This window comes from Phascolarctos cinereus, unplaced genomic scaffold (assembly GCF_003287225.1).
Source record: "Phascolarctos cinereus isolate Bilbo 61053 unplaced genomic scaffold, phaCin_HiC Scaffold_5;HRSCAF=322, whole genome shotgun sequence".
Taxonomy (NCBI): domain Eukaryota; kingdom Metazoa; phylum Chordata; class Mammalia; order Diprotodontia; family Phascolarctidae; genus Phascolarctos; species Phascolarctos cinereus.
Window position 1 is genome coordinate 476521920 of NW_027555958.1, and position 12424 is coordinate 476534343.

The 12424-nt window shown below is 42.8% G+C and overlaps 1 protein-coding gene across 2 annotated transcripts in view; it reads left to right on the forward strand.

The window, feature by feature from the left end:
- The window catches only part of TNNI3K (TNNI3 interacting kinase), a 340568-nt gene that overhangs the window by 284893 nt on the left and 43251 nt on the right, over positions 1-12424 (forward strand). For both annotated transcript variants that reach the window (XM_078156718.1, XM_020968575.2), the window contains exons 22-23: positions 41-100; positions 3677-3846. In XM_078156718.1, coding sequence (XP_078012844.1) covers positions 41-100; positions 3677-3846 — 230 coding nt within the window. The remainder of the gene's footprint in view (positions 1-40; positions 101-3676; positions 3847-12424) is intronic.

The following is a 12424-nucleotide window of genomic DNA, read 5'->3' on the forward strand; positions in this document are numbered from 1 at the left end:
CCAGAGAGAAAAAAACAAGTGCTTCTTTCTCTATTTACAGGGAAGACCAGAATTTTCTGAAGTTGTGACAAAACTGGAAGAATGCCTTTGTAACATTGAGGTGAGTGTGTCAGGGCCCCTGAAATTAGCAGCAAACAATGGTGTACACATTCGGGTGTGTCCCTGAGCCTGGCAGGGAGGTGGTACTTGGGAAGAGAAAGCTTGGCCTGAGTCTCAGGCTTTGTTGTTCTTACTGAAAATTCATACAGTGCCCTCCAAGGAATCTGACCCAAAAGGCACGTGCTGATGGCTCCAGCCTGGTGCAATCAATTAGATAACAAACAGAGAACCCAGGGAATCTGAGCTCTCCAGACAAAACCAACCCAGCAAATCCAGGCATGACATGTTCTAGTAAAGCTGACAGGTAGAAATGTGAATTTACAAAAAGGATAAATAGAAGGGGTGCCATCCCTATTTTAAATATATACATATATACACACATGTATCATCTTTCCATATATGCACATATACATATATTTGCTTTCAGATCAGTCTTGTGAGAAGTGTAAGGCTTGATCACAAGAGCGCTGACAATTGAAGATCCAATTGGAAGTGAAAATGAAGCCATTCCAAATGACGACTGGAGTCATTGGGGAAATATGGTCTGATTTACAAAAATGTGATTTGCACACTTTCCCCCAGTGCACAGATATCACATAAAGGGATAAACCCTGTCATTAGGCCAACAGATTTTTTTCCCCCTCCTTCATAGCGGGGAGCTGCTAAGCCTGAATTTTCTGGATAATTACTTCAGTTTTCTAGTTGAGTTTACTAGTGCAGACCAGGCCAAAAGACTGGATTGTAAAAGGGGCAGAGACCAGCACAAACACTGATCCATACAAACTCTCTTGCCAAATGCTAATAATGCCCCCTCCTTCCTCTTTAGTTTCCTGTTGTAGAGATGAGAAGAAGGAAATGAAGGTCATCTACCCTGGCTCCATCTTATTTACTCACATAGAGAAGGGGAAGAAGAAACACACAAATAAAAAATGCCAACAAACTTAGGCACGGGCAGCTGAGGAGGGGTGGGACGGGGAAGGACCCAATCGAAGCAGCATTCTCTGCTCTGAATAGAGCTCATGCTGTCTCCATCTTGTGCAGTGGAGGTGGGAGTGGGGGAATGGAGTCTTTTTCAGCTTTGTGATAAACTCATGGAGACACTTGAACTCGAAGATGATTTTGAAAATGCAGGAGTCATAGGACCCTAGATTTAGGGAGCAAAGGGTCCTCAGAAGTCAAACACTTTAATTTTATGGATGAAGAAATCAAGGCAAGAAAAAGGGGGGGGGGAAAGGCTAAGGGATTTGCCCAGTGTGATGCAGCTAGAACATGTTTAAATCAGGATTTGAACCTAGGTCTATCTGACTACAAGCCCTGAGGCCTATCCAATACACAAGACTTTAGGTCTGTGTTTGTGCTATGCAAGGATCAGTAGAAGAAACTAGTAATAGGTTAGATATTATGTCTTCAAGTATATTGAGGCTATAATATAGAAGGGAAAGAGACTTCCTCCTCTCCTCCAGTTGGGCCCCAGAGGATAGCATTTAGGCTCAGGTTACACAGGACACTTTAGGCTAGGGTCGGGAAAACCTTCCCAGCTGTCCAGAGTGGACTGAGGATCCCTCCCTCATTGGAGGTCTTCCAGCAGAAGCCGCATGTCCACTTGACTGGTGTGCTGTAAAAGACAATCTTGCTCAGGTCCAGTTTGGACCAGTAAATGGCCCCTTCTGAACCTCAGATTCTGTGGATAATAGAAATGACTCTGAAGCAGTCCCTGCTGAGACTTCCCCAGGGCTCCCAAAGAGCAGAGCTTGTTCCATGATTGAGACCAATGGATGACTTGGCTTATGTCTGACCTGAAGGAAGCCGAATGGGGGAAATGGTGTCAACTTGTGAAGGGCCAGTGTTTAAATCAGGAAGCCCAAGCAGCAGGAGGGATCTCGGCTGAGTCTGGCAGGCTGTTTGTTTGTTTCTATTGCTTGGGAAGGTGTCTATCCAACTGATACCTCTTCTACACATCATATGAAATTCAAATGTGCAAATGTGCAAAAACACTTGCACTGCCCAGTTGGGCAGGGGGGCTCGTGCTAGCCACAGCTGTGCATGTTATAACTAGAAAGACACAGTGGGTACTAGAGAAACATGTCTTTGTTTTCCACACTGCTCCTCTTTTTTCCTCTTCCCTCCATCCTTGTCTTCTGCACCAGCAGCTTTTCCTATTCTCATACTTGTTTTTGTAGGTCCTATAATCTTTCCCTGGGTAGGCTCCAATCTTGGCACAGAACTTTGGAACTGGGGTATTGAAAAGACCCTCAGGAGCCATCCAGCTCAACCCATAGATGAAATCCCAGTCCAAAGGCATCTGCACTAGAAGACCTGATGAGTTTTCATCCAGCCTCTGCTCAAAAGATACATGGGTGCTCCATACTTTACACAATGGATGAGTCCTTGGAGATAGTTATATCCCCAAGCCTAGCAGCGGGTCTCCGTTTAATAAAGTTGTCTTTTGAATTGAATTGTGTTAAAGTGCCAATGCAATCAATCCAAGAGGATTGATTAGCCATGTACCATACGATAATTATAATGCCCATTTACATAATACATGAAGGTTGACAATGAGCTTTACACTCTTACTTGGTCCTCACAACAATCCTATGGAGTAAATGCTGGTATTCTTATTCCCATTTAACAGATGAGGAAACTGAGGCAAATCAAGGCTAAATAATCTGCCCAGAATCACCCAGCTAGTAAGTGTCTGAAGCAGGATTCAAACCCAGGTCTTTCTGACTCCAAATCCAGCTACTCTGCCCACTTCGTACACCTCCTAGCTCTGTTGAACTGAGCTAGACCTAGAGGATACAAAGACAAACTGGGGTGTGTGGGGGGGGATCATTGCCCTCAGGGAGCTTACATTCCATCTGGAGTCTGGAGAAGATACAACTTGTAGACAGAAGGATAATACCTTGTGGAGAAGGGATATTCAAGGGATTAAGAGAATCGAGTTTTTGTAAAACTAAGAGATAATCCAGGTTTTCTAAATCAAACACCCTTTAGAAATGCACTAGGAAAACTTCCTTTTTTAATGGAGTTTTACATCAATTTTTTTTTCAATAAAGTGAAAGTGTTTACAATGATCAAACAAAATTTATGTAGACCTTTCGTGCTCTTAAGTATTTTGCATTCACTGTGTGATTTAGTTTTCACAACAGCACTGTGAGGTTAGTGGAGAAAGAGGAACATTATCCTCACTTTACAGATGGGGAAACTGAAGCTGAGACCATTGAAATGACTTTCCACAGATTACGCACCTTGTCTAGAATTAGAGTTCTGGTTTTTCAGATACTAAGGCAGCTCCTATGGAAGGATCCCCTCATTCATCCATTTTGTAAGCTTGATTTCTGAACATTACATTTTAGGAGGTCAACTCAGAAAAAGCCCAGGTCTAAAAAATGAATGGAATCAGTCTTCTCTAGGTGACAGAAGATTAAAGAAAACACAGAAGAGAATTTAGATGAACAGAAATTAAGCTGAAAGAAATCCTAGTCTAGAGAATTAAACAGAGACCACCTTTGCTCACCCTGTGTCTTTAAGCCTGTCTTCTTTGTTCAAAGATTGAAAATACCCTTTCTTTATGCAGCTGATGTCTCCCACATCCAGTAACAGCAGTGGGTCTCTGTCTCCTTCTTCATCCTCTGATTGCCTGGTGAGCTGGGGAGGGCCCAGCAGGAGTCACGTGGCTGCCCTCCGGAGCCGTTTTGAGCTAGAATATGCCCTGAATGCCAGTTCCTGCAAGTATTGGTCCCAGAGGTGAGTGGTCCTCACAGACACATGGGATAATCAAAGTGTGCTTGTGTATGCGTGTAGGAGTAAATTCATATATACATATATATGTATATAAGCAGCAGAAAAAAAGAGATACTCTGATTAGAAGGCCGTCTTGTCATAATCCTCCTTGTTACACAATAATAACTAATTATTCTTCTCCCAAGTGCTGTTTACTTTGTTCCATGCTGTTGAAGAACTAAGTATGATGAATGCTTCTGTATTCCAACCCCTTGGGGCAAAGCCCCAGTTCCCACTCTGGTCACTTATGCTCTTCTTCCTCAAATTATCTTGGATTTATTAACCTGTTCACATGTTGTATTCCCCAATAGAAAGTAAGTTCCTTGAGGGCAGAAACCTTTTGTTCTTTCATCTTCATATCTCCATCGCTAGGCCAATGCTACATACACAGAAGGTAGTTTGAAAATTCTTCATGAATCGGTAGGTATTGGACCTCCGATTTCACTGAAATTGTCAGGAGGAAATTTCTTCTAATGATGTCGGTTGACGCCTTCTGATCTCGGTTGCATTGAGAGGCTAATGGTTTAGGGTCACGCAGCAAGATTATGTGAGAGGCTAGATTTGAACCCAGGTCATTCTGACTTTGAGGTGGATTGTTGGTCTGTTACTCTATGAGGCTTCTCTTTGATGGATTGGATGGGATTGGATCAGAAGAGAAGGTTCCCCTTCCCTGCCTTGAACCTACATGCCCATCAATAACCAATTAGCAGCAAGATATTTCTATCTTCTGAAAGCCAGTGGGAAAACTGTTTTCAGGGGCTGGCAGAATTCTATATAAAGTGCTAAGGACTTTACAGCAGTAGGTGTGAGGCTCTTCCTGGGTTTGCAGAAATATTTACGGAAGAAGATATGTAAGTGACACATTAAGCCTATGATGCATGCAGTATCCTAAATACAGGAATTGTGGCTGACTGCCTAAAAGCCAGACATGCTGTGGACACTTGGTTGGTTTGTTTGTTTTTGTCATTCCTTGTTAACCAACCTTACGCACAAAAACAGAAGGTTCTTCGAGGCCAAACATGGATCACTTGATTCTGCATGTCAAACTTTTATTGGTTACCTATTGCATACAAAGCATTTTAGAAAAGATACAGAGGTTGGGTAAGATAGTCCCCGTTGTGAAGCAGGTAACCATTGTGCAAAACAGGCCACATAAGTGTGTCTAAGAGGGCAAGTGTGTAACTAGGAGGACTGGGGAAATAGTCATTATTGATTGCACATCTTGGAAGAGGTGGCTTCTGAGAAGGTGTACTCACCCCATCAGCAATAGCAGTTGAGGGAATTAGGAGGAGGTTCACAGAAGAATCACATGGGAATGTGTGAAACAAGGAGCCTTTATGACAGTGGAAAGTCTAAAGCCTAAAACAGTACAGTAAGAGGTGAACAGAGGAAAGGAAAGAGAAATCCAGGGCAAAAGGCTATCTGCAGATCTTGGTGGATGGAAGGGTCAGATCTGATCAGGTCTAGTCCCCAGAAGTGGGAAGACGTCTCTAGGTCCTGAGTCACTGGGCCTGGAGTGCAATCATCTTCAGTGCATTGCAAGAAGAGAGATGAAGATCAGAAATAGTAATTGAGCAAGGATTTCCTTGCCCTAGCTGTACAAGCATAGAAAAAGGTATTTCTAAAAGAGAGCATGTCAGGTTACTGAACCATTCATGCCCTTAGACCCAGCAATAAAACTATACCCCAACAAGATCAAAAGAGAGGAAAAGGGCCCCTAAGTACAAAGCTATTGATAGCAGGCCTTTTGGTAGTAGCATGAAGCAGGAAATTAAGGGAGTGCCCATTAACTGGAAAACAGATGAACAAATTCATAGTAGATCAATGTAATGGAATATCATTGAGCCATGAGAAGTCATGAAGGGAATGGTTCCCAAGAAACCTGTAAAGACTTGTGTAAACTGATGCAGAATAAAGTGGACAGAACCTGAAGGATAATTTATACTCTAACAACAACACCAGAAAAAAAGGAACAATTTTCAAAGAACTCTCAGCAGTTTGATGGCCAGACACATTACCAGTCAGAGGACCGATAATGATGAACATAGCTCACATCCTGCCAGAGGAATGATGGACTCAAGATTCAGAGTCAGGCTACATTTCTGGATATGGCCAGCATTGGAATTGGTAATGTGTGACTAGGTATACTTGTGATAAGGTTTTGTTTTTCTTTTCAGGGCAAGAAGAAAAAAAACAATGCTTTGTAATAGAAAACATATTTTATTATAAGGAAGAGAAAGAGGAAGAAAGGGGGAGGAGAAGAACAGAGGGTGAGAGGTGTCATGTCCAAAACAGAAACAGTCTGTTGAAAGTAAGCCCCCATTGGCCTCAGAAAGCCCCCAAAGAAAGAGATTTTCATGGTCGATTGCTGTGTCTTTAGGTCAATTTCGGATGATCTAGTCTTCATAGATCCATATTCATGGTTTTTTAAAAGTTAATTTCAACAAAAAGCTTCACATTCAAATATTCAAATGCAACATTTCTATCTCAAACTGACCTACTTGAGGGAAATGAAAAGAATAAACCCAGCTTAATTAACAATCAAGCCTTAACTACTTTCTCCTTTCTTTCCATTTAAAGAGCTTCCACGCAGAGGTCGACCTTTCTCAAAGGGTTCTTGTCCGTAGCTAATACTTGAATCTCCTACCATCTACATATAACAAGTCTGTGGGAAATGGTTTAGAATTCTTAAGAATGAAAGCAGGTTGCAAACCGTTGGTCTTGAGAGAGGATGTGGAGGGAGAACGTGCTCCCAGTTAATTCCATAGTTGAGGTAATGTTCCCTTCTTCTTCCTACATCTCCCATTGGTGCAGGGTGTCTGTTTCTGCCTCCAAAGCTGAGGAGTGGCATGCTCCCAGTTTTTGCCTGGAGGTGGTTTAGGGACATTCTAGGTCTTTGAGGACTTTGAGGTTGACTTCTTCAGCCTCCAAACAACAGCGGAACGGAGACTCCAAGAGCAGAGGAGGCTTAGGATGATAGGATCACAGGTTCAGAGTGGGAGGGGACCTTGATGATCGATTTATCTGACATGCTCATTTCCAATGTGAGGTGCTTGAGAGCCATAGAAGAAGTAGAAAGTCTAGAAAGTGATTGTAGTAGTAGCAGCAGCAGCAGGAGCAGGAACATTGGTAACAACTGGTGTTCGCATAACACTTCAAAGTTCACTGAGCATTTAGAAGTTTGATTTATGTGATCCTCACAACAGTCCTGTGAAGTAGGTGCTATTAGGATCACCATTTTACAGATGAGGATGTAGGGACAGAGGCTAAGTGACTTACCCAGGGTCACACAACTGGGAAGTGTCTGAGGTGGTATTTGAACTCAGGTCATCCTGACTCCAGACCCAGTTCTCTTTTCATTGCCCCCAGCTCCCAAAGCATGTGAATCTGGGTCTTCTCAATCCACATCCTTTGTTCTTTCCTTCCCAACCACATGGCTTCATATGCCCTTTTTGAGGGTTCAAAAGCCAGCTCTAGCCTGCCTGAGTACTCAGCTTTACCCTTTGCTCTTTGGGAAGGTCAAGCTGTTGAGTGGCCATGAGAAGAATCAGCCAGAAAGAGGCCAGAGTAGCCACAGCTGGGCAGAGAAGACATCGAATTAAGCAAAGTCATCAAGCTGAAGCTCTTTTTTTCGATGGGAAGGGGGAGGATCCCCTAAAGATTTCATGGACAAAGATTGACCTCTCACCTGTAGCTTATAGTCTTAGAGAGTTTCCTGGAGCCTTTGAGCTAAAGTGACTTGCTCAGGGTCACACATCAATTAGGTGTCAGAGACAAGGACTGGAGGTTCCTATGTCCACCAACCCTCTATCCACTGAACCACCCTTCCTACACTTGATTGGGGGGAGGGTTAGGCATGCAATTTATATGTCAGGTATTGTATACTTAACATTTATATCAGGCATGTGAGGATGGAATGGCTGACTTTTATCAACGATATTTCGCTGTAGAACAGCATTCACAAAGTTGACTGAAAGGTGTAGAGAACAGACTGTACAAGATTCAGGATTTTTATTGTCTTTTGCTTAATAATTTAAAAAAAGAACGTTTGATTTTGTAGACAAAAATGTGTCTTCAAGTCACCAACAAGGCGACTCCCATGCAAAATGTCAAAATTATGTAAGATTTTTTGCAAGATATGACAGCTAGGTGTGGTATGGTGGATAAGAGTATTAGATTCAAGAAGTAAGAACACCTGAGTTCTAATCTGACCTCTGACACTAGATGTATGACTTCATACAAGTAACAACTTCTTTTTATTCTCAGTTTCCTCATCTGTTAAATGGGGATCATAATAGCATCTACCTCCCAGGTTGTTCTGAGGATCAAATGAGGTAACATCTATTTAAAGGGCTGGCCAACATTAAAACACTATATAAATTCTGCTGCTGCTGCTGCTGCTGCTGAGGATGACGATGATACAACAGAGATAACCTTGTTCAGTGAATCTATGACTATTGCTCTAAGGCAAAGCATAGAGTAGGAAGAAATATCTTCCCCAAAGGTGTTCCCTCTGTCATGTAGGGAATCAGTTCATACTCCAACTCAAAGAGAGATTTTTTTTTTAATTAAGAGTAACATTTTCTAGTTTTTCCTGGATGACATGGTCCTTTATCAAGCCCTGGGTGAAACTCATATTCATTCAGAATATTTTTCCCTAACTATCCACTAAGAAACACCAAGCGGATGGAAAATGTTTGTTATGTCCATTAATATATGAATTTCTCTTGAGCACAAACTGCATGTGGATTACAAGTTAGACTCAAAAACAAACAAGAGAGGGAGGAAATAAATTCCTATATCGCCTTTGGGAAATTGTGATGTTCTTTTAATGACCCTGAGTTTCTCCCTTAAAGGCCCATTCTCTTAATGCCAAGATTTTCCTGGTGGTATGGTGTGTCTGAGAACCATGGAGCCCTCCAGTCTATGAAGAATTGAAATCAATAATTGCTCAAAGAGCAACAGAGAGGCAGGTAGTAACTGGGCAGGTCAAAACTGTGAAAAATAAGGAATTACAATAAAGAAGAGGGGTTGAAGATGTTGTCAAATAAAGTTAGAAACAGAAAACAAGATGGGCTAGTCACATGGCGAAAATGTGGGACAGCTCTTGGACATTTCCTATGCTCTATAATCTCCTAGAATTGTCCAGAGACATTTAGAGAGGCCCCTGTAAGGCTAGGTGGCCCCACTTAAGCAAATTTATACTAGAGTAAGGTGACACAAGATAAGAATGCATGGGGTGAGGATGCCATCTGCATCACTGGAAAGAGGAGATTACAAGTCAATCAATCAATAATTAATTCCCTGATATGTGCAAGACTCTGTACCAAAAGTGGACTAATGCCTACCCTCAAAGAGCTCAAATAGGGTACATCATGAGCTTGTGAAGTTGAGTGATGAAAAGGAAGGCAGTGCCTTAGACACAGAAGGACAAATCTGAGCAGAATTGAATGTGAGGGTCAAGACAATGAGTTGTCTTTTAGACTTGAGATGAAAATGCTTCCAGGCATCCATCTGAGTAGTGCATGTGTAAAGTGTGTAAAGTCTTTCATAGACATTGTCCTGTCTCATCCTCCCAAAAGGTGTATAAAGACAGAAGGCACAGGAATCAGCCTTGAAGCAGACTTGAGTTTGGAATTTTGCCTCAGTCATGTGATAACCATGAGACCAGGGTAGGTCACCTACAGGTAGGTAGGACTGTCCCAACCTCTCAGCCTCACTTACCTTATCTCTAATTTGGGACTAATAATAGTCCCTACCACCCAGGGTTATGTTGAGAATTGAACCAAATGCTATCTGTAAAACCCTTTCCAAAAAGTGCCAAAATGCAATCTACTCGAAGTCCAGTCAGGCCAAAGCCATTTATTAAGCACTTGACGTGAGTCAGGCACTCTGCTAAGGGCTGGGGATACCAAGCAAGGCAAAAACACAGTTTCTGCCCTAAAGGAGTTCCCAGTCTATGGGAGACAATATACAAAGAACTCCATGCATAAGAGATAGATGCAGTATCTACAGTATAAATGGAGGGGATCCCACAATCTCAGTGGAGGGCTGGGGACAGAGGGAGGAGGTGGGGCAGAAAGGAATATCCCCAAGAAAGCCCAGGGAGGTGGAGTGGACCATGGACTAAGTGGAAGGAAATAAACTGTGAGCATTAAGTGGGCTGCCTGATGTAGAGTGTTAAAAGGGACATGGTTAAAGAGATCCAAAAGTGTGGCGTTTAGCCTAACAGTGTCCTATGAACAATGGAGAGGAGACAGACCCCACAGACCCTACCAACATAAGCCACCCAGCTCTGGGGCTTGGGGCCCTGCAGCCCAAGCCTGGGAATGGTGCATTCACATGTCACTTTTCTATGCAAAGGTTAAGATGTTAGTTATTTTATGGAACTCAGTTGCATTTTTCTTCATTTTTTTCCCCAAACTGTGAATTTCAATGTTGGGGCGGGGTGGGGAAGGAAGGCCCCACTGCTCTTGTTTGTGTTGAGTAGAGTTCTGGGAATAGAACACTGTTTAGCCATCTAGGAAAAGAAAACCAGACCTATGGAAATCAGAATTTTCAAAACAGATACACCAGGGAGTAATTATTCACATCTACAAAAGGTTCTGCCAAAAGGTTCCTTTAAATAGCAAGTTTGCCTGCTGGCGGATCTCAAACTCGTTTCTATGTTTTTAGGAGAAAGGACTGAATTAAAAATTAAAAAAAAAACAATTAACACACACTTTGTCAGGAACGTAACTATTGTGCAGGGTGAAGCAAGCCAGAGAGTCAGGCATTGGGAGCTTTGGGGGTGGGCTGGGGGAGAGCTGCAAATAGGATGGGCTGATCATTGCCAAGTGGGCAGAGGGCCAGCTGGGAGGTGCGGAAGAAAGGGAGATATGTGGGGTTATAGGCACCTGCTGTTGTGGGGAGGAACAGGTCAGAGCAGAGCAGTCTTCTGCCATATATTTATGGAAGGATGATGGAAGAGGGAGGTGGTGGGATCATTAATTAACACAGCTGTAAAGGCGTGGAGGTTTCTTACTTCTCTGGCTTAGGGATTAAAACCAAACTGGCGTTTTTGCAACACTGAGTTTCTGATCCCTGCGTTTGTTTCACAGAAGCACTGATTCTTAGAATTGGAAGGAACCTCAGAGGGTATCTAGACCAGGGGACCTTAAGCTGGGGTTAACTGATTGGCTGGCTGGCCACAGCCTATGAGCTGCCTATGGATTTTAGGGAGTCCATGAACTTATATTTGGAGAAACACATCTTTATTTTCAATAGCTTTGGTTTCCTTTTCATCCTGGGTATTTTATTTTATGCATTTAAAAGCATTACTCTAAGACGAGGTTCACCAGGTCCGTAGGCTTCACCAGACTGCCCAAGGAGTCCATCACACACACACACACACACACACACACACACACACACACACAAGAAGAGCTCCTGGACTTCCCCTTCCACCCGCATCTACAACACACATCCAGGGCCACTTGAAGACCTCTGGGGAGGCCACACCCAGTAGGCAGCCCATTCCATTTGGAGACAGCTCTAAAGTTTTTTCATGCATGAAATCAAAATCTGCCTCTCTGCATCTTCCACCCATTGGTCTCTAGGGCTAACACAAAGTAACCTTTTCATATGACAACCTTTCACATATTCGAAGGTATTCTCTTGTTTCCACGAGGTCTAACCTCCCCGAGACTAAATATCCCCATCCCCTTCAAAGGCTCCTCGTAGGGCTTAGTCTCAAGTCTTTTCACCCTCCTGATTACCTTCCTCTGGGTGCTTTGAAGTTTATCAGAGCCCTTCTGAAGAGGGTGTGCCCCAAACCCAGTACTCCAGATGTGGTCAGACCAGGGGGAACCCAGCACAACTATCACTTCCAAACCTGGAAAGACCAGACAGAATCCTGTCACTGAAAACCAACAAGGTTGGTTTTGCCTCCTCTGTCTGGCTACTCCATTCCCATAGCCAATGCCCTTGGGGTACGAAATACAGGCTGTCTTCTTAGAGTTATGCTGAAAATGTATAAAATGAAATCTAGAAGATTACAAAGGGAACCAATTACATTGAAATACAATTATCTGTATTTTTCTATTTGTCTGCAACTCTCTATATTTTAATATCTCTCCAGATGCTTGATATCTTCAGCATTATATATAGATCTAGCACATAGATGTAGAACCCAAAGCATAGGGGCAGTTGTGGTAGGTACGGAATGAGCCTTGACTTGGAGTCAGAGGATTTGAACTTGAATTTCCGAGCATTTGCTTAAGACCCCTGTGATTTTGGGGAGGCCATTTCACCTTCATCTGCAAAACGAGAGGAGTAGACATGAGGATCTTTAATGCCCTGTTTCACTTCAAAAGCTATCAAGAAGAGGGCAAACTTGAAAGGGGACATCGGAGACCACATCTGCTCCAGTGGAAAGAAAATCTTGTCGTTATGATTCATTTTCTAGAGGACTTTAAGATTTAACAAAGCACTTTCCAAACCACAAACCTGTGAGATAGATTGTGTAAATGTTATTTATTCTCCCCATTTTACAGATGAAGAA